Consider the following 24,773-nt stretch of genomic DNA (forward strand, 5'->3'; position numbering starts at 1 on the left):
AGAGTGTGCTTCAGGGAGTTTAGTGTTCTAATGTCAAAGAGATAAATGCTTAGTTCCCAATAACCTGGGAGCAAGTGTAAGATGACATGACCTAGCAAGCCACTGGCATTTCAATGACTTTGTGCTTTACCCTGGTGCAAGAGTCTCCCAATTGTTCTTCTATAATACTTCTATAAAAGAATCTGAAAGCTACTTTAATCTTACAAAAAGTTATGGAATAAAAGACTTGAAAGGTCTTGAAAAATGGGGATTTCAAGAGAAAGAAGAGTATATTCCCAGCTCTCAAAAGCAAAATCTTTCAGTATCTATCTGAAAGTTTTAGAGTGAGTGAAGTATTATGAGTCAAAAATAATGAGCAAAGAGGTAGTATGCAAAGTATGGAAAGGTAGAACATGGAGCCATAACTTATGACCCCATAGGCTTCATTGTGAGAAAGGGGAGTCCTACTGTGCCAGGAGGTAGAGGTCCTAAAGAACACTCACCTTAAGCTTAGCCACTATAAATAATAGGATTAAATACAAAACAAAACAAAAAACCTTACAGATTAGAAATTGGAGGTTTAAAGGAAGAGGGCTATCTGCCAGTTTCCTATCACTCCAATCAATGCTACCAAATATATTTCTAAGAAGTTGTGTTGCAAGAAGTGTGTTTGCAAAATATAGTAGAATATGGGAACAGATCATTTGCTGTTGCTATGCTCAGGTTTAACACATATATGTAACAAAATGAGAATATTAATAAAAATTTCAATTTGGGTCTTTCACAAGTGCAACAGTTGGCAAAAAATGAGTTTCTATATGCTACTACCTTTATTTAGGAGCTTTATAAAAAGGGGATGCAGGTAGGACAGGTGTAAGGCAGTTTTTCTAATGGCTTCCTCTTTTGAACAATTGGTGAACTGATCAAAATTAGCAGAATAAGTTTAGAACCTTTTCCATATCTAAGTCCTAGAGACTCCTAACTTTATGTCTCCTTGAAAACCTTTCTTTAAATTCTCTGTGCAAATATTCTATTTCAGCAATGCATCATAACCTCACCTAACCAATTTCAGCCACCCACTACCTACTCTCCTACCTCAGGTTACATTTCAGTTGTGTCAAAACTGCTGATCATGGCTGTACCAATCCTTATAAAGCAGAGTTCTTACAATTTCACTCCCATGATAGGAAACATAAATCATTGAATGTTTCTAAATAAATTAAATATAATTTCTCAGCTTGGAATGGAGGACTTGGTACAATAACACCCAAATCTTTCTTCCAACGTTATCTGCTACATGCCCCAACCAAACTCCTTTCTCTAACACATGCAATAGCTTCCAATATTTCTTGACCCTTCTCATGTTCCACTCACTCATCTTTACTTATAGATTACTTATACATCCTATCTTCAAAATCATTTAGTTACTCCTTTAAAGATATTTTTCCATTGTTAAAAACAACAGGTCCAAAATGGACTCACTCATGCTGAGCTCCATATTACCAAACTGAGACTTGACTTAATTATGTTTTGACTCTCCCAGAAATGGAATCTTAAACCAATCAGGAATTACTTGATCAGCACTAGTCAGGTAATCTGCCCCCATAAAGCCCTGCCAGCCCCTAAAGGAAAGTAATCTTATAATAAGCAACCCACTTTTTGCCTAGTTAATTTCCTCATTCCTGTTCCCTTCTATCTAGAAAAGTCTCATTTTGTATGGCTCCTTGAAGCTCCCTCCTCTCTGCTAGATCATATGCTTCCTGATGCAAATCAATTTTTTGCTCAAATAAACTCTTAATTTTAATACGATTCAGTTTCTCTTTTAATATCCTAAAGACAGTTGAGAGCTTCTTCATCTGAATATTTGTTTCACATTTTCCTCCACTCCTTGCAATCTGCTTTGATTTATAACTAGCTGTTCTTTTACCTTTCCTTTCTCTCAGGAGCATATTCTTGAAGTAAGGTCTGTGCCTTAGCCTAAGCTCAGGCTGAATGTATATGGTCTTCTATAATTTTTAGGAATTGTTTGGTTTCTTAATTGAATGACGCTTTAATTCTCCATTTGAGTTAGAAATTATTAGAATATGGACACTCATAATACTCATAGGTATATAAAATTTCATTTTAATCATATTTCAGTCAATATGTTTATTGTTTATTTTTAATAAAATATCCCCAAAAATTTTTGAAGAAGACTGTTAGATGTTGTGATTAAATACAGCTTTAAAATCTGGCTTTCTATGGCAGACTCTATGCAGTTCTACGCAATGATGATCTAGCACTAAACAAGATAGAGGTGTTCCCTTTGCTCAGAGATGTTACACTCCAGTGAGGAATACAGACAATAAAATAACAAGTAAACAAGATAATCTCAAAGAGTAACAACTGCTATAAAGGAAATAAAGTAGAAATTAGAAAAATAGATAATATGAAATAAATTGAAAGAGAAAAAATACATCCCTGCTTTGAGATAATCTGTTTCACTGGTTTTTACTTTTTTTTTCAGAATATTTAGGATGTGTTAATTGAGAGATAATTTTATTTCTCATTAATACCTATGTGATACATAGCTAAAAAGAAGAGTGCTAACATTCGATGAAAATTTACTAGCCAAATTGCAGTATCAGGAAGTGTAATTTAGTAAGCTATTAAATTGAGAGATTGCAAAATAAAGAAAAAATTTAACTCCATGCAATTATGAGGTATGAGTTTGGAGTGCACAGTGAAAGATCAGACTAAAGGCCATTCATATAATAATCTGGAAACCCATTCTACTCATTACATTTCATGAATCATTAGTAAAAAATTAGCAATGTGTTTTTAGCTTCTTAATGTAGAAAAATAAAAATTATGGAGGAATAAATGATTCAAAAGATCATTAGTGAACACCTCCAAGTTGAGTCAAGTCTCAGCTCCAGTTCTTCAGGGAACAAATATTATTACAAGACAACACCTATTTGAAAATAATGTAGTGAATTGTTCTTGGTTAAGCAGCTAATAAACCATAACTTATATTTTGGAACCAACTGTAAAACTTGCTTATGCTTGGTTTAAAGACCCTCAGAGAAAAACATCCACAAAAAAATAATACTCATTGAAAAGGTGGAGAGATTATAAATGGTGATTTTTCTTTCTAGTAAATCCAGAGATATTAATACATAAGCAACAATAGCAGTGATTTACCCCTAAGTATTTCAACAGGTTTACATTTACAGATGAAGAACAAAATTTCATTCAACAAAACCAGTGAAGTGCCTGCATTTGATTTCCAATCCAGTAACTATTCCATTGCAAAAGTTTTATATTCTCAAGGGAAACGTATTAGTTTTAAATCATTTATAAAATGTATAAAATTATTTTTGAGTGATTTGTTAAAGGAAAATACAGAAAAAAAAAAACACCTAAACTTTAAATTCATGGCCATTCTATCCATGTATTATTTTCACAAAACATGTCATTTTTATGAACACTGAACATAACACAGTGAGAGAAACACAAACCCATCTTTAAACAGCTATGTGTAGAGTTCTAATTACTTTTCAGCATTATCCTAAAATATAGAATATATATATATATATTATGTACATACATATATACATTTATACAAATCCTTCTCATCTCTTGCCCACCATTGCCTTCCAAAAATAGTTGACAGTAATAACTTTCTTGAGCTGGAAACATTTATCTTTGTTCTTATTTTTCTTCAATGCAGTGATATATTTATTGTCAAAAATTTATAGCTTACTTACTTCTTATTTCTATTCTGTGCTTTCTGCCTTCCACATTTCTGCCTTCCACATTTCTTAAATTTCTTCCATCTTTCATATAAGGTGAGCAAATACTGAATAGTACAGTAATTGCTCACTAGTGAGTAAGATATTTAAACAAGAGTATTTAAGAAATCATCAGCCCTAAATCTTACATGTAGCAAATGCCTTGAGGAACCCAAGGCTGTGCTTATGGAGTTAAGATATTAGCACGGTTTTCCTCAACTTTTGGGTCTTGGTTTGCTGTTGCCACTTAAGTCCAGTATGCACTCACCATAACAAATGTCACAATAAAGAGTTTTATTTTGTTTTGTTTTGTTGTTTTGGTAACAGAGCTTTTTGATGATTATTTGACATAGTACACAGCATGGACTGGAGAAGGGAGAAATTCCTGGGGCATGGGGGTGGGAAGAGGACAGTTAAAAAGAGAATTTATCATAATATGCATAGAATTTGATGATGACAGGGGCACCTGGGTAGCTCAGTCGGTTGGGCCTCTGACTCTTGATTTTGGCTCAGGTCATGATCTCAGGGTTGTGAGATCGAGGCCCATGTCAGGCTCCACGCTCAGCGTGTGGAATCTGCTTGAGATTCTCTCTCTCCCTCTCCCTCTGCCCCTCCCCCATCTTTCTCTCTCTTTCAGATAAATAAATAAATAAATAAATAAATAAATAAATAAATAAAATCTTAAAAAAAGAGTATTTAGTGATGACAACGAACGTTCTGGAAATAGGGAGGAAATGATAAATCTGAGAGACATTTTAAGTGGACTAGTAATAAGGTCTGGAGACTGATCAGATGGTCTTACTAGTTCAAAAGCCTATAAAAGCTCTCTTATTGATGACCTCATAGCAAATGATTGCCCAATTTGCCCTACTCCCTGCCTAACATCTTGTGACTCACAATATGAATCCATCACTCCCGCTGGATTTATACCCTCACTACTTCTCTTCACTCACCTTACCAATTATCACTCTCATGCTGATGCATATTTACTTCTAATGTGTCATATTTATTTCTCTACTCCACTCACTTTCTTTTTAGTCTTTTCTTCACTATGCAAACCATACTTCCTCCACAACCATGTACTCAACAGCTATACTGATCTCTCCCTTTTCTTAATTCAAAGATCAAATGGACTGTATTTGACTTTTCAGTGATATTGCCATTCTCCCTTAATTTAACACTCTCTCCATTATTCTCTCAGAAGTCACAAACTATTCCATATTTTCCCCAAAACTGCATCTCTAATGTATTCTCTTCACTTCCATCCTGAGTTCTTCCCCCTTGTATGGGGTCTAGTTACCCCATGCCTGAATAACCATAACAGCTGACTAGCAAAACTCTCTAGTCCTAAAATAAAAAGAGCTAACACATGTTGAAACTCACTATGTATTAGACTCTGACTATCATTTTTTTTTCAAAGATTTTATTTATTTATTTGAGAGAGAGAGAATGAGAGAGAGAGAACACCTGAGAGGGGATAGGGTCAGAGGACGAAGCAGACTCCCTGCCGAGCAGGAAGCCCGATGTGGGACTCGATCCCGGGACTCCAGGATCATGACCTGAGCTGAAGGCAGTCGCTTAACCAACTGAGCCACCCAGGCGCCCCAGACTCTGACTATCATTAAAACAAGGCTATTATCCCATTTTATGGATGAACAAGATGACTGAATTCTTCCCATTATAGTACAAGGGAAGTGTAGATTAAACCAAAAGTCCAAACCATAAATCTATATGTTTTTTTAAAGATTTTATTAATTTATTTGACAGAGAGAGAGCACGCACAGAGCAAGGGGAGCAGCAGAGGGAGTGGGAGAAGCAGGCTCTCTGCTGAGCGGGGAGCCCGATGCGGGGCTCGATCCCAGGACCCTATGTGATGCCTTATGACCTGAGCAGAAGGCAGACACTTAACCGCTGAGCCATCCAGGTGCCCCTCTATGTTTTTTTATACTAAATTAATACTCATCACCCTTTGCCCTTTCAAAGTATCTTGCACGTCACTTCCCAGTAAATTTGCAAAAATTATTACCTTCATTATGTTACAGGGAGGAATAAAAAAAAAAAAAAAGCAAACCACGCGTCATGATATATGCCCTCTAAGAGAGTGATGTAACTCAACTTTTGAGCTGGTGGGCCTTTTGTTTGAATAAAATTAAGAAACTGTATTTCACAGATAGACAAGGGTGAAACAAAGAGAACATGCCTTTGATCTGTAAAATAGAAAGTACAAATATTTTGCCTTTCAGTAAGCCATCCAGGGAGAGAAGGAGGTAAGGGATCTGGAACAGAGAGACAGGAGAAGAACTTGTGAGAAAGTGATGCACCTAAGCCAGGGCATAAAGAAGGAAATCACCCATATAAAACTTGGTGCGGTGAGCAATACCTCATCAGTTTCCACAAAATGGTATGTCTGGCATTGACTTTGAAGTTATTTCTTGTTTGTTTCATAATTTTCCCCAAAATTTTCTGTAAACAACTATTCTATATGACAGCCTTGGGTTGGTGGTGATCTGCAGAAATCGTCATAGATGTGGAATTGCAATGCTGTGAGAGAAGCCTTAAGTTCACTTAGACTTTTCCACTGCCAGAAGACAGTGGAAAAGCGTGGTGCCCCATGACCTGACTGCTTCCTTTCCTCCAAATATAACTAGAAGGAAGTGGCCCTCAGAGAAGTGTGTGTGTATGGTTAGACGTTCTGATTGCAGAGGAGTGTAAAAAGGAGAGAGAAAGGGTACCCCCAGCGCTTGGAGCAATTGGGTATAACCAATTAAAGTTTAAGTAAACATATAACCCTCATACTCAAAAACCCACAAAAACTTTCTGCTTCTTACACTGGCTCTAATTTGTGGGGCTTGTTTTTCAACTTCTAATGTATTTAACATACTACTTGTTCATAAACTCATTCATTCCCATTTCAATCAATCATCTGTTGTTTTTATAGAGATATTCACTTACTGTCTACCCCTGTACCTGCCAGTGTAGAAGGAACTAGACATCTTCATATATATTTCCACCATCCAATTGTTCATTCTGCCCCAGAAATCCAGTTCTACAAACTGTCTTCTCATGATGTGCCTATTTTGCCTTTTCTGTCCTTGCTCATGAATTTTTTTCCAAGCTTCTTCCAAATGATTTCTTCATTATTTGAATAACTAATTGTGCTTGGTTTAGGCCTCATCTTACACAGACTAGGTTATGCTTTATTGAGTAACAGAGGCTCTATTTGTGTCCCACCTTATATGAAAAAGCCATGGAGGGCCTAACTCCTTATTCTTTGACATCTCTAATGGTAATACAGAGCAACACTGATGTGGTTGGCTGAATAATGGCCCCAAGATGTCCACATCTTAAGCTCTGGAATCTGTGAATGATACTTTAGATGGCAACAAATAAAAATAAATAAATAATAAATAAATAAATGACGTGGCAGACATTATTGAGAGTCTTCAGATGGGGAGACTATCCTGGAGTAGCTGGGTGGGCTGTGACTATAATTTCAAGTGTCCATATACATGGTAGATAGAGATTTCATTACAGTAGAGATGAAGGCAATGTGACCCAAAAAGCAGAGAATGGGGTGATGAGCTCAAAAACCAAGGAATGCTGGAAGCCATTAGAAGAAAAAGAGGCAAGGAAAATATTCTCCCCTGGAGCCTCCAGAAGAAAGCAACCTTGCCGACTCCCTGCGTTGAGCTTGTTGGTCTCATTTTAGACTTCTAGTCTCCACAGCCACAGGAGAATAAATTTCTGTTATCTTGAGTCTCTTAATTTGTGGTAATATGCTACAATGGCAATTGCAAACAAATTCAACTGAGTATAGGAGTAGCTATTAAATAATTATTTAATTGACCTTTGGACTTTAGGCCATGAGAAGGACTTTTGGAAAGCACTCTCCTAGCACTCCTAGTAAATTCTTCATTGTTCCTGTTTAACTTGAAATAAAAGCAATACACTATAATTAAAATGCAATATGACATAATTTATATTCGAAAGGAAATTTTCCTTAAATTATTTCTCCATTTTTGTGCTGATTGATGGTACTTAGGCAGACAACAGACTCAGTTTATGATGTGTTTACTACTAAAAAACAGTGCTTAATATTATATATATGGAAAAAGGAAAACAGCAGAATACATTTTGCTGGCCTTGTAGTTTATTCTTCAATCTCTAATGTTTACTTTCTTTCCGAGTTTATATTGTTGCACAGGTTAGCACAGGAACTTTCTATTATAAGAAAATAATTTTCTTGGACTGTTTTAATTCATATTTCAGAAAATATATATTTTGTCTTATTTGATAACTAGAACAATTTACATACGAATGAATCTTTGATAAGTGCATAAGAGATAAATGACCCAATATAAACAAAGTCAGCTTCTTTGAGAGATGTACATCCCAGATCTTACTTTGTTATCTTGATAAACCATATGTAAGCCAGAAAATTTGTCATGTGTAATAGATCATCTCCTTATTTTGAGAACTGCAGGCCTTGCTGCACTATGTTTATAAACTTGAAAGGACTTCTAATATATTTCATTCAGAATCTGTTATAGGCTGAATTGTAGCTCCCTCCCATGATTCATTACGTTAGGTCTTAATTCCCAATACCTCAGAATATCGCTGGTATTTGGAGATAAGTTCTTCAAAGAGGTGATTAAGTTAAAATGAGGGTAGGCTATAATCCAACCTGAATGGTCCTAAGAAGAGGAGATTAAGACACAGCAAGGAGATGCTAGGAATGTAAATGGCAAGAAGGGAAGACAGTGTGAAGAGGGAGCAAAAAGGTGTCCATCTGTAAGCCAAGGGGAGAAGCCTCAGAGAAAACCAATCCTGCTCACACCTTCATCTTAGACTTCCAGCCTCCAGAACCATAAGAAAATAAGCTGCTTTTGGTTAAGCCATTCAGTCTTTTTTTGTTGTTGTTTTTTTAAATGACAACCTTAGCAAACTAATACAGCATCTTAAAATATTTTGTCGTTCCAGCAATGATAGATTTTGCTAATATATATCTAGTCCTTTCTTAAGTCTCTAGTTATTCACAGTTCATGTAGCTGTGATGTCAGCAGATTCTAACTGTTAATATTTATTAAAAGTGCTACCAGTAGGGCGCCTGGGTGGCTCAGTTGGTTAAGCGACTGCCTTCGGCTCAGGTCATGATCCTGGAGTCCCTGGATGGAGTCCCGCATCGGGCTCCCTGCTCGGCAGGGAGCCTGCTTCTGCCTCTGACCCTCCCCCCCTCTCATGTGCTCTCTCTCTCTCATTCTCTCTGTCTCAAATAAATAAATAAAATCTTTAAAAAAAAAAAAGTGCTACCAGTACTTCAGATGCTCATGTGTATGTATATATAAAAAACACAAACATATGCATAAATGGAGAGAAATATTATTCACCATTAGCCAGCCCTAAAATGTTAGCACTCCTAAAGTTGTCAGAATATGACTACGTGGCACCATCAGAAAAGATACAAGGAAATTTCCGTTCACTCATAAGAAAGAAAAAGAGTATGCTTTGAAATTCGGAGATGGCCTTTCTTTTTTTTTTTTTCTTTCTTTCTTTTTTTTTTTTTTTAATCTCATAGGGTTTTATTTAAAGGTTAAATTGGATACAGTATGTAAAATGTCTCAAACATTAGCTGGCTCATAATGTATGCTTTTTTTAAATTTTTAAAAAATTTTATTATGTTATGTTAATCACCATACATTACATTGTTAGTTTTTGATGTAGTGTTCCATGATTCATTGTTTGCGTATAACACCCAGTGCTCCGTGCAGAACGTGCCCTCCTTAATACCCATCCCCAGGCTAACCCATCTGCCCACTCCCCTCTCCTCTAGAACACTCAGTTTATTTCTCAGAGTCCATAGTCTCATGGTTCGTCTCCCCCGATTCCCCCCCTTCATTTTTCCCTTCCTGCTATCTTCCTTTTTTTTTTTAACATATAATGTATTCTTTGTTTCAGAGGTACAGATAGACATTGGGGAGGGTATGTGCTATGGTGAGTGCTGTGAATTGTGTAAGACTGTTGAATCACAGACCTGTACCTCTGGAGATGGCCTTTTCTATTTGGGGACTGTAATAAGCAGAGTTGCAAATTTTCTCCAAGATTCCCAACCTCTGGTGTACAGGCCCTGAGTCATCCTCAAGATAGTGAATTTTATTCCCATGATCAAATTAGGTTATTTGGCACAACTGAGCTTAAGACAGGAAAATTAACTAAGTGGTTCTGACCTAATCGCATGAGCCCTTTAAAAGCATTATGTTTTCTCTGGTTAGTTGCAGAAGTGGAAATGAGAGATTTGAAACAGGAGAAGGATTTGATATGGCATTGTTGGCTTGAAGATGAAGGGGTACATATAGAAAGAACCTGAAAAAAGCTTCTAGAAATTCTTTAAGAGCAAAAAATTCAGCATCTCAGTATTGAAACTGCAAGGAGCTGTATTCTGCCAACTACCTGAATGAATTTCTAAGCAGATCCTTCTCCAGCTCCTCCTATCAGGGAGCCAAGCCCAGATGACATCTTTATTTCCACCCTGTGAGTGAGCAGAAAACCTAGCCCCATCTTGCTGGACTTCTGACACAGAAAACCATGAACAAAGAAATGAGTGTTGTTTTAAGCTTCTAAATTTGTGGTAATGTATTATTCAGCCACAGAAAACAAATAAAGGACTATTTAAGGAGTCACAATAGTACGTCCAGGCTTCTTTAGATTCAAAATTAATTCCAAGATTACAAAAATTGGGTAGGGTCCTTGTATGTCCAACATCTTTGAACCTTTGAACTTACTGGTTTTTAAATATTCATTAAAATATCATATTATTCTATAATAGCATATCTTTGAGAGTTCTTAAATAACTACATCATGTGTTTTCTGGTGTAAGAAAACTGATTAAGATTCAATTATAACTCGCCAAGGAACCACTCTCTAAATTACTCATAATCATTAGGAATCAACTGTGTCAATGCTAAATCAATCCATGATCATTGCTGTTCAATCAATGGGTCCATGCTGATAGAGAAAAATGTAACCACAAAATAGATATATAGTATATGGGGCAAGAGTATTAATATACATGCAGTGTTACTTGATGTGTAACAGTAAACAGAAAAATACACTTTTCAGTTGGCTGGGCTGAACATAGAAGGGGAGAGAGTTTCTTTGAGATGGGAATACTTGTGAAACAGTAAGGAAATAACTATATAAGAGAAATAAATTTTGAATGATGTAGAGAATCTGCATAGATTACTTTCCTCCTATTTAAAACTGCAAAGATCTACAAAACCCAGGAGCCTATTTCCTGCACTTCTGACTCTACACAGGTTTGTGTGATAGTAATTAGGAACAGAGACTGGGTATAGGCCCTAAAATCTGAGTACTTGTAGCCAAGATCCTATCCTTTAAGGAGCAGTTTCAGGAAGTAAGCATATGCTTTTTTACTTTGGATGCTTATTAACTTTGGATCAATAAAGAAGAGCTAAGCAGATGTTGAACCAAAATGAAGAAAAATGATCAGGATGAGCTAAGGACTTCGCCAGGTAAGAAAAATGAAAAATGATCACCACAGTACCTAAAACTGTTTATAATTTTCCTAAATTGCCCTTTTAGTAGGTTATATATGGCTGATATCATAGTCTAGGTTTTTATCTCAGTTCATCTTTAAGAGCAGCATCCAAGGTAGATAACTAGCTGTACAGCCTTGGCCAAATGCTTTACTACTTTGTACCTCAGTTTCCTCATCTGTAAAACATTACCCAGTTTACAGTGAGAGAAGCTAGTTCATAGGATGTGGTGAGGGTTTGATGAAGGAATATTTGTGAAGCACTTGGAAGAGCATCTGGCACCATGTGAGGATTGTATAAATGTGTGCTATAATAGTCTTTCAAAATATTAAAAAAGGACAAAAAGAATCCTTGGATTAGAGCATGAATTCATTAACCAATGCGTCAACAAACATTTTGGTTATTTATTAGGCACCATATCAGATGTGAATGAAACACTGCCAGATACAGTCCATGTTCTCAAAGAGCTTATAGTCTAGAGTGGGATAGATAGACAAGTAACAAAGAAATGCCAATATCATGTGAGAAGTACTCGGGGAATATATAAAATGGGCTTAAAGGTAAACACCTACTTCTAAGATGGGCATGAAGTTTCAATGTGATAATTCCTAAAAATATTTTAGTACAGTATTTGGCACAGTGGAAGAGCTTAATAAAAGCTCTTACCCTTGTATTATAGTCTTGTTTGCTTGTTTGTTTTCATGCTTGTGTTTCCATTAGTGCATGCGTTCCCCTAAGGGGAGAAAAAAAAACAACAACCTCATCTTCAATCACATTCAATTTTTTTTGGACAATACATACCTGATACTCTACTAAGTACTAAAGACAGACTTACATACCTTTGGATTACAACCTAATGTGGTAAATATAAATGCAGTGTTATAAGCAATAAACAGTGGAAATTTAGAGAATGGGACAATGTTCCCTGAAGAAGCAAGAGGTTCCAAAGGATATATTACCTCATCTGGGTCTTAAATTGAAGGTAGGACTTTTGCAGCTAACAACTGCGATGAAATGAACCATGTAATGAAAATATCTGATCAGATTAGAGGTTTTAAGGAAGATTTTTGAAGGCGGTAGAGAAGAAAAAGAGGGAATGGGTACATAGATATTGGAGGGCAGACATGTGGATGGCTGGGGAACCAGGTTCTGGAGTAACTTGTACTTGGAGGTAAGAAATTGAGACTGTGTGCAGAGAGTGGTATTGAACATTAGATCAATGCCCTGACTTTGATGCTGGAATTCCCTCCGTGCTTAAGCTTCCTGGACTGTGATTTTCACAGAATAAGCTTTGCTTTAAGGAAGAACACTCTGACTGAAAAATCACAGGTTAGTGGGTCTCTAGGTTACAGCCTGGATCTGATTTTAATCTTTAGTACTGTGCTTAAGAAACACTATGTGTTCTATAAACATTTGTGGAATTAAATTGAAAGCATGGGCTTAGCCCAAAACTCTTTCTTACTGAACTCACAATAAAAAATCATTCTTGCTAAAATGGTTCAGATTCGAATATATTTAAACCTGTATCCTAACAAGAGAGGCCTCTTATCCCACAATTTGATTGTTCTAACTAGGAAAGTGACTCTCAAACGATTTACCATCTTGAGAAGGATTGAGAGAGGATCTTGGAATTATGGGAGATTATCCCCCATGATGGATGAACACTTCTCACCATAAGTTTCCTTGTTTACAATATTGAAGGATAAAAATGTTCCATTTCTGTTTATTTTGATATCATGGGGGAGAACAATTAGATATGCAACTGTTGAATCTGCAGGTATCATAATATGCTGTCACAAGTTTCTATTTGTACTCTGAAAGCCAAGAGTGTACTTGGTTCTAAACTAATTGGTTATCAGACTAGAAAAAAATGGGAGTCTTGAAAGTTAAGATTCTAAATTTGAAAAATGGATTTCTTCTCTTCATCAAAACTGGCTTAAGAATCTTTTCTAAAATATTTTCTCAAACATCTAAGAAATGAATTTATTATCCATTCCTGTCTGATCACACTGTATTTGTAATCTATTATTTGGCCAACTTGGGTCTGAATTTTGTAATGGGTGTGCCTTGGTATATAGTAATTAAACTATGATTAAGTCAATTTAGATGAGTATCTCCTAGTGTTTATGTTTAATTTGAAGGCAATAATAGTGTTAGTCATAGTATATGTTAAGCACACCAAATTGCCTAATGAGGTGTCTATATTAATATATGGACATTAAAAACTATAATTTAGTAAAATTCAATTCTAGCAAAATATGCAAATCAAGTCATGATCTCTCCAGATGGAGACCATTATTTTGCACTTATATATAGGGTTTTTTTCCCCCCTAAGAGTTTACATGCTTCAGATAATCTCTATTCCCTCTATGTTCTGTGACCTAAACTACCATAGACTAAATTCTAACACCCAGTGCACTGAGCTTGTTTGTATTACATGGGTGAGTTGGGTAGCAGAGAAGCAAAGGTCTATTTCCTGACACCTTACATTTAGTTAGTTGATTTTAAGTAGAGGCTATCTCATTGTGATTTTCTAGATTAATGGTTTCTCATCTTTTATTCGCTGTCCATAGAATCCAGAGGTACAACACCTTTTAATTGCACATACTCAACTGGGGTGGGGGTTATAACTGCCATGGGAGATGTCCCTCCATGCCCACACAGCCACCACAATTTAAACATTTTCTTGGGGCACCTGGGTGGCTCAGTCGGTTAAGCGTCTGCCTTTGGCTCAGGTCATGATCCCAGGGTCCTGGGGTCGAGTCTTGTATCAGGTTCCTTGCTCAGCAGGAACCCTGCTTCTCCCTCTGCCTCTGCCTCTATTCCTTCTCCCTGCTTGTACCCTCTCTCTCAAGTAAATAAATAAAATTTTTAAATAAGTAAAAATAAACATTTTCTTAAATGATAGTTATTATATACTTATGTACTTACACAGTTCATCATTGTTTAAATGTATTAGTGTTTAGAAATGGAAATCCCCTAATAACAAAATGTGCTTTTCATCAATTTTATCCTCTGACTTTCCAATGCAGACTGTGTCTAATCATGTCTACTTAGAGCTAAAGCCTTTGTTCAATCTAATTTTCACCAGACTGGAATAAAATGAAATAAAGGCAGGCATTGTCTTTTTTTTTCTCTGATTGGCCAAGAAAAAGCTATTTCATACTATGATTTATAGTTCATGTCATCAAGTGGCCAGTTCTATAAGCTAAACAATATAAAATGTTATACTCTAGGCTTATAAGAGAAGAAACTGTGAAGAAGAAGGGGGAAAAGAGAGAATCATTATTTAAACTCTAAATGAAACAAAATTTGATCTTATCTCATATTCTCCAGATGATAATAGACTGATATCCAATAACTTGTCTCCTCCTTTCAAGACTTTTGTGGAAAACAAAAATATCTCTATAGGCTTAAAGCACTTTTTAAAGTGTGTGTTCAGATACTCCCTTGATAGCCATACTGCATTGTGCTGGGTGAGTAGAGCTCTTCAGCAGGTTTCAGTCATTTATATTTCAGTCCATACAAATGAGAAATGGAAGAGTTTTTGTTTAAAAAAATTCTTTACATGATAGCAGTTTTAACTTTTAGTCCAGGTTTTTCAGAATGATAAGAGCAACTATCCATGTAAACTCTGAAAGAAAAAAAAAAATTTACTTACACTGAAGACCATGTAAAGAATGTCTTTATTCTTTTTTTTTTTAAAGATTTTATTTATTTATTTGAGACAGAGAGAATGAGAGAGAGAGAGAGAGCACATGAGAGGGGGGAGGGTCAGAGGGAGAAGCAGACTCCCCGCCGAGCAGGGAGCCCGATGCGGGACTCGATCCCGGGACTCCAGGACCATGACCTGAGCCGAAGGCAGTCGCCCAACCAACTGAGCCACCCAGGCGCCCCAAGAATGTCTTTATTCTGATTAAAATTATGGTATAAACAAGATAAACATTTCCTGAGGAATTAAAATGATCCTAACAGAATCTCTTATTTCATTAACCTGGTTGAGTGTAAAGTATTGTTTGCAAAGTGTACCTTAATTTTGATGCCGCTTTTATCACCCTCAATTTTAAACCTCTCAAACATGGAGTGCTGACTTTTCAGGGATCCAACAGGAAAGAAAAAAGATGTTCTGTATTTTATGTACAGAGTCTACTTTTCTTTTTTCAAACTCAAAGACGAGGAGACACAAGGTGCTTAAAAGTATACTTGTTCCATCATCCTCAAAGGTTATCTTACAGAAGCAGGATAGGTTTAAGGACATGATCAATGGCTCAGAAATTGCTGGCAAAACAGCTCTGCCTTGAGTTTCAATAAGGATTTGGCACTAGAGGAAATTATGTAAACTATGATATTACCAAGGAAACTAATGACCCAGATACTAATTCCCCTCCAGGTCCCTTATAGGAAGGAAGGTGAGGGAGTAGAAGGCCAAATAGGGACATAGAAACAGAGCTGTTTGATAATAATGGTTCACTCTTCCCTCATGAGAGGAAAATGACTCATTCCACTCCAGTTCCATAGTCTACTTGGAGTTCTAGAACATGCTCTTACTTTTCTTTATGCTACAGTGACCTTTGTCCTTTAAAATCTCCACCTTTTAAAATTCGTTGTACCATTTGAGGAAATAAATGCATAGTTAATTTCTATAATGCACTAACATTACCTATTAATGTTTTCTCAATGCCTCATTAATTTTCCTAAATCCTGGGCACAATTCCCAAAAGGAAATGTCAACTGCTTATATTATTTCCTCTTCAGTAGTTTTTCAATACTGGGAACCTCAGTAACCTGATAATTTTCTTCAAAGCACAGCACAACGTTAGGAAGACTTAGTCAAAATTGAACGTTTTCTAGAGAGTTAGGCTCCTACTTTACAATTGCCTTTCAAAAGTAATCACTGGATTTACAATGAGGTTTTGTGGCAATGACAAGTTTTCCAACTTGGAGTTTCCAGAAATCTTCCCCTCAAAGGAGAAAGAAAAGGAGGAATTAAGAGAGAAGTTATTTTAGACTTTCGTACGTATTAGGAAAAGCTGAAATGTGTGTAAACTACTAATTTTTACCCTTCATAGATTTTACTTACAGCACACAAAAAAATTGAAGGGAAAGAATTAAAGGTTTCAGAGAGAAAAGGAAGGGTACAAGGTGACTGCCTCTGAGGATTCTCTTAAGATCATAACAAGAGAAGCATTTCTATTTCTTAGGGCTCTCAGAATTCTTCTGGACCAACAACCATGCAAATTTTTGGAGAGAAATGGAAAGATAAGAAAAGGTACCCTTATTTTTCCTAAAATGTTGGCTTCCCGGGAAGACAGCTGAAGAACCAGTTGGTTACACATATGCCCTATTCCCTCTCCTTTGAATTTTCTCGGAGAAGGAATGACTTGAGTGGCATCGTGTATCACAGAACTAGGACAACTGGAGGACATTCAACCCTACAGTTATCTGGACCTGAAATGAGCAGGGTTCTTTGAAGCCTCAGTAGGAATGAATGGATCATTCTAGAAAAGCTTGTAAAGGGCAATTTTCTCTTAGGAGTCTTTGTAGGGAGTTTCAGACTCATAGGCCTCCACAGTTCTTAATTTCACTTATATATTAACTTTGTGTATTTCTTAGAAACCTAAAAATTAGGGAAGCAATTTAAATAAATTTGGACTGTTTGCCATTCAATTCTGAGTGCATTAATATTTTCAAATGAGCCCTACTACCATAATATGCCCTACAAAACAAAGAGGGTTTATTTATGTCAAGTAATTTGGGGAACCAATAGACACTTTATTTACCTCTTGGAGATTCACAATGATCCTCAAATGTTAAAGTCTCCGTGAATCCTACAATAGAGTTTAATGTTATTTAATTCATTATTTCCCAAACTTGCTTTGAGCATGGAATATTTTGTTATCTATGTAGTTGTTGTTTCTTAGATATACTTATTCAAATTCTGCCTAGCTACTTGTTTTATGGAACATTCCACAGAAAGTGCTGGGCTTGGGAACTACAAATATATTTGTCCTTCAAATCTCCCTTGTGGGAAAGACATGCCATAAATCAAATTTTTTTACATGTTTAAGAGGGACATTTTCCCTAAAACTACAGTGAGCTGTACAAATCTTATCTTGTCATACTTTAACTGGCATTACTTTTTCTTTCCTAGTTGTGTATAAAATAATGGTGTATCCTGCAACAGTGGTGTCTGATTTGATGGAATGTCCATGAGAAGATGGGACACAGAAAGTCGATGTTTTCTTTTTCCTATCTGTGTATATCCAACATTATATTCCAAGTCAAGAGGGTCTCTATTATCTAGCTTAGCACTGGATACATAATCAAGTTTTTGGTAAAATTAAAGCAAGAACTGAAGACAGGCATGTGATTTCTCTTACAGTCTACAAAGATTTAGAGTCTCAGAGGTTTCCTGATTGGAATGGAAACACATGCTCTTTCTGGAATCGGGTAAGGTTTCCATGGCAAATTATTTCTTTTTGGCCTCTGTAAAGAAAGTATTTGGCATCTCTTCTGTTGACATTAAACAATGTCACTTCCCAGTTTCCATGCAGAAGTTCCCTGTTGCCAGTTTAGAGTAATTTTGCATTACAAATGCTTTTTTGGTTCCTGTTCACTTCCCCTGTATATTTTAGTCTCCATTAAACACACTTGTGTAATGTGTTTTAATTCTGAGGGTCTTCAATTTCGATGGCTTCAAATTATATTTAAAAAGAAAATAACATTACAATTTTTTTTCTCTTTAGTTGGATGGCTGATTGGTTTCACTATTAATTTAATATCCTAGCCATATAGGGTCAGTTCTAATAAGCACTTTCTCCCATCAAACAGCTATTACAATGATAGCTTCCCAAATAAGGGCAGACTTTCTACCATCTAATACAAACTAATTTTACTTTGCACTCCAAAAAGTACTTGTCAGTATCAAATTATCTTAGATCCCTGGTTGGAGACACAGTGCTTAATCGTTATTCTGATACGTCAGATAAGCAGATTGTTTTAAAAACTGTGGCAAGTGTCAAACAGTTATTTCATTATTTTGGAAATAATGAATTATAGAAGCAAGACAAAAGGTTACTTGCTAACTTTCTGTCTATAGAGACAACCACTTGTAAGATCCCCAAAACAGTGACTCGTGATTTTTAAATTTAATATGTGAACTGTAAATCCCAAATAAGTCCACATCACACTTTTTTCTTTATCCTTATTCTTTATTTTGCACATTGGAGACTCAAGACTCTTCAGATTCTTGCTAGAATGACAATTCACTTATCAAAGGTTTGTCATTTCACCTCATGGTGTAGGAACTAAATCTATGTCATTTCCAACATTTATCTTGTATAGTCATAGAGGAAAGTTTGGGAAGAGGAAGGAAAGTGTGATTCATCTAAACAGCCATCATTTCAAAATTGTATTTCTTTTTCTCCTCTGTTACAAAAAAAGTTGTCGGTTAGAATTAAAGGGGTTGAAAATGTATGTTTTTACATGCTTTTCTAAGATATTCATCCCAAGAGCATTTCTTTCATTGTACAATATTGCAGTTAAAAATGTGGTTACATAGATGACTAAAATGTCAGAAATGAGTGACTTTCACTTGAGAATATTTGTGTTTTGAGGAACTAACACAAGCTAAAGACATAATGGAAGAGTTTATGTTTTGATCTCCTAGGACAGCACATAAATGGCTAATTATCAGAAATACTTCAAGCCAAGGGAATCATGGCCAGCCAAGATTCCTTAAGAATTCTATTACAGTGCCTCAATGAACACGGGAGAATGAATGGACGAATGAAAATTAGGCCCTAGAACCTATTTAGAACAACTTGGCAATATTTTGAGGGCATTTGTGGAATAAAGGAAAAGCCTGAATTTTGTTCTGAATCATTTTTGTCCCAAATTGAAGTGCTAACATAACCAGATTTTCTGCCAATATAAAACATAAAACATCGCTTTTTTCCCCTTACCTATAGTTACAATGACCTCTTTCTCGCACTTACTGTAATAATGAAAAAAGCATTGGTTTTGGAGCCAGACAAACCAAATATTTTATTAGACTTTAATACTGGACTCTAAGCAGAGCATTAAGTTAGACAAAATCAAGTTCTGCAAGGCTCTGTTTTACTGTCATTTCCCTTCCTAATACTCCTTTCTACTTCCCTTTCTCAAATGTCCATCTCATCTACCCTTTGTCTCATCATCCAGGAATTAAGAAACCAAGTCTCTCTGTCAAAAGCCTCCTCTAAATGCATCGGGGGAGCATGGTTATCTTCCTAGTGTACCTGGGAGCTCGTAGTTCAGTTCATCCCTGTCACCAGAGCCTCCAATTCCAGTATCTTCCAGCACTGACAGACAAAACACATAGACATTTCTAACTGGGTGAGTTTCAGTTCTTTTTTTTTTTTAAATCCAATCAGCACAGTGTTCCCTATGAGAGACTAGCAGAGCTGCCCTTGTCCCTGTTGCTCTCTGCTCTGGGTTCCCAGAGCCAGAAGCAAGGCCTACTTTTCCTGCTGACTTACCTGTACTTCTTCACTCTCTTCGATTCTTTCCACAGGGAGATACGCTATCACTGGGCATATCTGGACATGAAGTGGTCGTCCTAAAGCATTTTCACACACATAAAATTTTTTCTCTCTTCCTACCTTATCATTGAACATGTGGGAGTTTGTTAGGAATAAAGGACTTAGACGTTTGTGGCTTTATGAAAAAAGCATCTCAGATTTAGAAGTGATAGCTTCTAGCACTCATGAAGAACACAGTCTAAGTTAATAAGAGATGGAGAACTTCTATCCGAGAACTCTCACCATTGACTCTACTACATAGTTATGCCCAGGTTAGGATATCAAGAGAGAGAATGTGGTTACTAAGTCTCAAATTTATTATTATTATTATTATTATTATTATTATTACATTTTTACAAAAGTAAGCTCCTCACCCAACATGGGGCTTGAATTCAGGATCCTGAGATCAGGAGTCACATGCTCTACCAACTGAGCCAGCCAGGCAACCTTCACATTTTATTTTTAAACCTCACTTTATTAAATCTCATTTCACTTTATGCCCATACTTAAGTCAATGCAACCCAATTCTACCCACCCCCAATACCTCCTTCTTCCTAATATCTTTAAATATGCTTCCAGAGTCTGTTCAAGTATCCTCTTCTGGATAAAGCATTTTACTACCAATCTGGGCACCTTTTGTCAATCCCTCCTCTACTTCATCAGACTTTATCCATACTTCTATCTATCATGAATAGTACTTATCACTTTCATGAGCTAGCATAGCGCCTTCCAATAGGTCCTGAATGATATCATTGCTGGGATGGATGAATAAATGGTTAGCTGGATAAGACTTTTTTTTTCTCCCCCTGCTGGGCTGTAACCTTGTTCTGGGCTTGGAATCCATCCTTGATTGAGCAAGTGAAGGTATCTCTCTGATGTATAGGCATTTTCTGGATCAGGTTTGCTCAGTGCTCAGTACTGGTATCTTGACCAAAATCTAATTTAATCCACTACTTCTTTCTATTTATATTTTTTATATCTCTTGATCACATAATACAGTAAGAATATGCAAATTACTAGGAACAAATTTCAACATGTATGTCTCTATCAGACGCTTGCTTACTTCTTGAGAACACAGTGCCCCGTTGTGCTGATTACCTGCTTATGTTTTTTTTACAGAAAGTTCCACAAAACTCCATCATCCATCTTCTTATAGTCTGTCATTGTAATTTGTAATTTTTTAGAGTGTATTTTTACAAGAATAGAATATATACATTCCGGACACTACAATAGTATTGTCTGTGAAATTAATAAAAGATGCATATTCTGGGCGTGACCTGAGCACGTTGGTCTGGCGGAGCAAGAAGGGACTGTATTAGGAATCTTGGAAGCACTGCCAACATGTCTGATGTTCAAGAAGCCACTAACCAACTCTTGGATGTGAACCTTGATGAGAACTGGAGGTCTATACAAGTGACAGGAAGTGATCCCAGAAGTGAGTCTGAGCACCTCCAAGTCACTGTTGGAGCCACTGTACCTACTGGTTTTGAGCAAACAGCTGCAGATGAAGTGAGAGAGAAATTGGGGTCATCATGCAAAATCAGCAAAGACCGGGGCAAGATATATTTTGACATTTCAGTGGAAAGTCTGGCTCAGGTTCATTGTCTGAGATCAGTTGATAACTTATTTGTGGTTGTTAAGCAGTTTAAAGATTACCAGTTCAAAGAAACAAAGGAAGAAGTTCTAAAGGATTTTGAAGAACTGGCTGGGAAGCTTCCATGGTCAGACCCTTTAAAAGTATGGAAAATTAACACCAGTTTCAAGAAAAAAAAAAACAAAGCGCAAAAAGATGAATCAGAGTTCAGGTAAAGAGAAGATTGATAATGGACAAGGAGACAAGACAGATGAGAAAGATGATAAAAAAGGATTCACTAACAATACCTTAGATTCCCATATCTTAGACTATTATGAAAATCCAGCCATCAGAGAAGAGATATCAACATTAGTAGGTGATGATTTGGCATCTTGCAAAGACGAGAAGGATGAAAGTTCAAAAGAAGAAACTCATCCTGAAGTGCTGAAGTTTAGAGTCACATGCAACCGGGCAGGAGAAAAACATTGCTTTTCCTCAAATGAGGCTGCAAGAGATTTTGGGGGTGCTGTTCAAGATCACTTTAAGTGGAAGGCTGACATGACCAACTTTGATGTGGAGGTTCTTTTGAACATCCATGATAATGAAATTGTTGTGGGCATTGCATTGACAGAAGAGAGTCTCCACCGAAGAAATATCACACATTTTGGACCTACAACACTTAGATCTACTCTTGCCTATGGGATGCTTAGGCTCTGTGCTCCTCAACCTACTGATATAATAGTTGATCCGATGTGTGGAACAGGAGCAATACCAATTGAGGGGGCTACTGAATGGTCTAACTGTTATCATATTGCTGGTGATAATAATCCGTTGGCTGTGAATAGAGCAGCAAATAACATCTCATCTTTATTGACCAAGAGCCAAATTAAAGAAGGCAAAGTGTCCTGGGGCTTGCCCATAGATGCTGTTCAGTGGGATATCTGCAATCTGCCATTGAGAACTGGCTCTGTGGACATTATTGTAACAGACATGCCATTTGGAAAAAGGATGGGCTCCAAAAAGAGAAACTGGAACCTTTATCCAGCTTGCCTACAGGAGATGAGCCGTGTCTGTAGACCAGGGACAGGCCGAGCTGCACTACTTACTCAGGACAAGAAATGCTTTACCAAGGCATTATCTGGAATGGGACATGTTTGGCGGAAGGTACATACTGTCTGGGTGAACATAGGGGGTCTTCATGCAGCAGTTTATCTTCTGAAACGTACACCTCAAGCTTTTGTTCATCCTTCAGAACAAGATAGGGAAAGAACTCCTTGGTGATGCAAAGAATGAAGATGGTTAATGGTATTTGTGCCTCCCAACACTGGGAATGTCAGCATGAAGAACTTGGTTTGAGAGAAAAACAGTGTTAATAAAATTGCAGTTTGCAGTTTAAAAAAAAAAAAAGATGCATATTCTGTGGAACCAAAAATTTTCAGACTATTCCTGAGGATTAATCCAAGGGCAGTTGAAATGTCTTCTGAAATTTGTTAGTGTTCAAATATTCATATGTAATCTCACTCCCAGATGGGTTAGGGGTTACTCAACTTTTGGATAACTAAATGTTTAATAAAATTTTCTCAAAGTTGAGTAATTTTTTAATATTTTCAGAGGAATATATAATAGAAAAGCCATAGATATTATAAAAATATATATTTATCCCCCCATGTTCAATAGGTGAGAGATAGGTAGGTAGATAGATAGATAGATAGATAGACAGACAGATTCCACCCACCCTCCCCTCCCCACCAGGAGCTCTTTGGTTTAAGAAGTAGCTAACTTTCTAACAAGGAGCTCCATCTAGTGGTACAATTAGAAATGTATCAAAGGCAGGTATTTTCTAGGAGTAAAAAATTATAGCACAAATTGTTTTTTCTCGTATATATTCTAAATTTCTGTGTGTGCATGTGTATCTATGTGTGTCTGTTTGCATGAGTGTATATTCATTAAATCATCAGTTAGAAGTTAAAATTCAACTTCCCATATAACAATATTTTTGCTATATTTTATAAAAATTGTAGCAAATATTAAATATTTACTAAATTTGAAACTCCTTATTCACTTGTTTAACTGATTGTAAATTTATTTCTTATGAACATTTATATGTAGCATATATATCAAGACTAAAGATAAGGAATCAAAATATTTTTTTTTAATCCCAGAGACATCACATTTTCCTTTTAAGTTAAGTGAGATAATACTTAACAGTGAATTTAGAGCTTCTAAATTATATTCAGAAAAACTGTCCTAAATACTGTGGCCTTTCTTTCTTCTTATCTTTCTTTCCCCACAAGCTAAAACTCAAGTCCATAACACAGAACATCAGATAAAGGTAAATTAAGAAAACCACAGAATATAAGAAAAATAAACAACAGATACTTCTCAGTGACTGTCAGAACAAAGCTGAAGTGACATACTTTGTTGGCTGAAAACATCTTGTGTCAAACTGCATCCTGGCATATAAACAAAGAGGAGAACACTTTCTTTTTTGACAGGATCTGTACTCAAATGGGTGGGTAAGAAGATGCACAACAAATTAAAGCACGTATCTTGTAACAAATGTACCATTTTATATCTGTTTGTTGTTCAGTAACGACTTCAAAACTAAGTAGCTTAAAACAATCATGTTATATCTCATGTCTCTGAGAATTTGAATAGAACCCAGCTGGGGTTTCTTCTGCCCCATGTAGCAATGCCTGCAGACACTCAGTGAGATCTGGCCCACATGGAGGGCGTGGAGGGGGCCTTCCTGGGGAGAGCAGGAAGGTGGAGCTCAGCTGGGAGTGTTGACCGCAGCTCCTGGTTGTCATTTCATCAGCATGACAGCCTCAGAGTGATCGGACTTCTTACATGCTGGATCAGGGATTCAACAGAACAAGGAGGAAGCCACTGCATGGCTTTTAATGACCTAACCTTGTACTTCATAGAGCATCAAAGCAATTGCACCCTCAGTTAGGAGCTCACCCAGACTCACTTGGATAAACACCCCATTTCTGGATGGATAAAAATGTCAAAGAATTTGTAACCACATTTCCAAACCACCAGACATCTAAAGGGGAGAGTTGAAAGCACTAAGAATATCTCATCTATAGAAAAGAAGACACAAACAAGTTCTGATGACTGTCTTCAACTATCTCAACGGTCACCAGTGAAATTAAGATGCATTCAAGAAAATGGATATCGGTACTAACAAGTGAAATTATAGAGATAAGTATTTCAGTTTGAGATAAGGAAGAAGAGTTTTCTGATGGCTAAATCTTGCCACAAATATAATAAGCTGCCTTGGGAGGCAGTGAACTGTCAATGTGCAAAAGGTCATAGATGCTACAGATAT

General features: G+C 36.5%; 1 protein-coding gene across 1 annotated transcript; it reads left to right on the forward strand.

Annotated features, from left to right (window-relative positions):
• The first annotated feature begins 21,168 nt into the window (after positions 1 to 21,168).
• LOC110577989 (THUMP domain-containing protein 3) lies at positions 21,169 to 22,838 on the forward strand. Its single transcript, XM_021687508.1, is given in 2 exon segments — positions 21,169 to 21,630; positions 21,632 to 22,838. Coding segments are annotated over 2 exon segments (1,512 nt in total). The 5' UTR covers positions 21,169 to 21,207; the 3' UTR covers positions 22,721 to 22,838.
• Positions 22,839 to 24,773: the final 1,935 nt, after the last annotated feature.

This window comes from Neomonachus schauinslandi, chromosome 5, assembly GCF_002201575.2.
Source record: "Neomonachus schauinslandi chromosome 5, ASM220157v2, whole genome shotgun sequence".
In the NCBI taxonomy this organism is placed as follows: domain Eukaryota; kingdom Metazoa; phylum Chordata; class Mammalia; order Carnivora; family Phocidae; genus Neomonachus; species Neomonachus schauinslandi.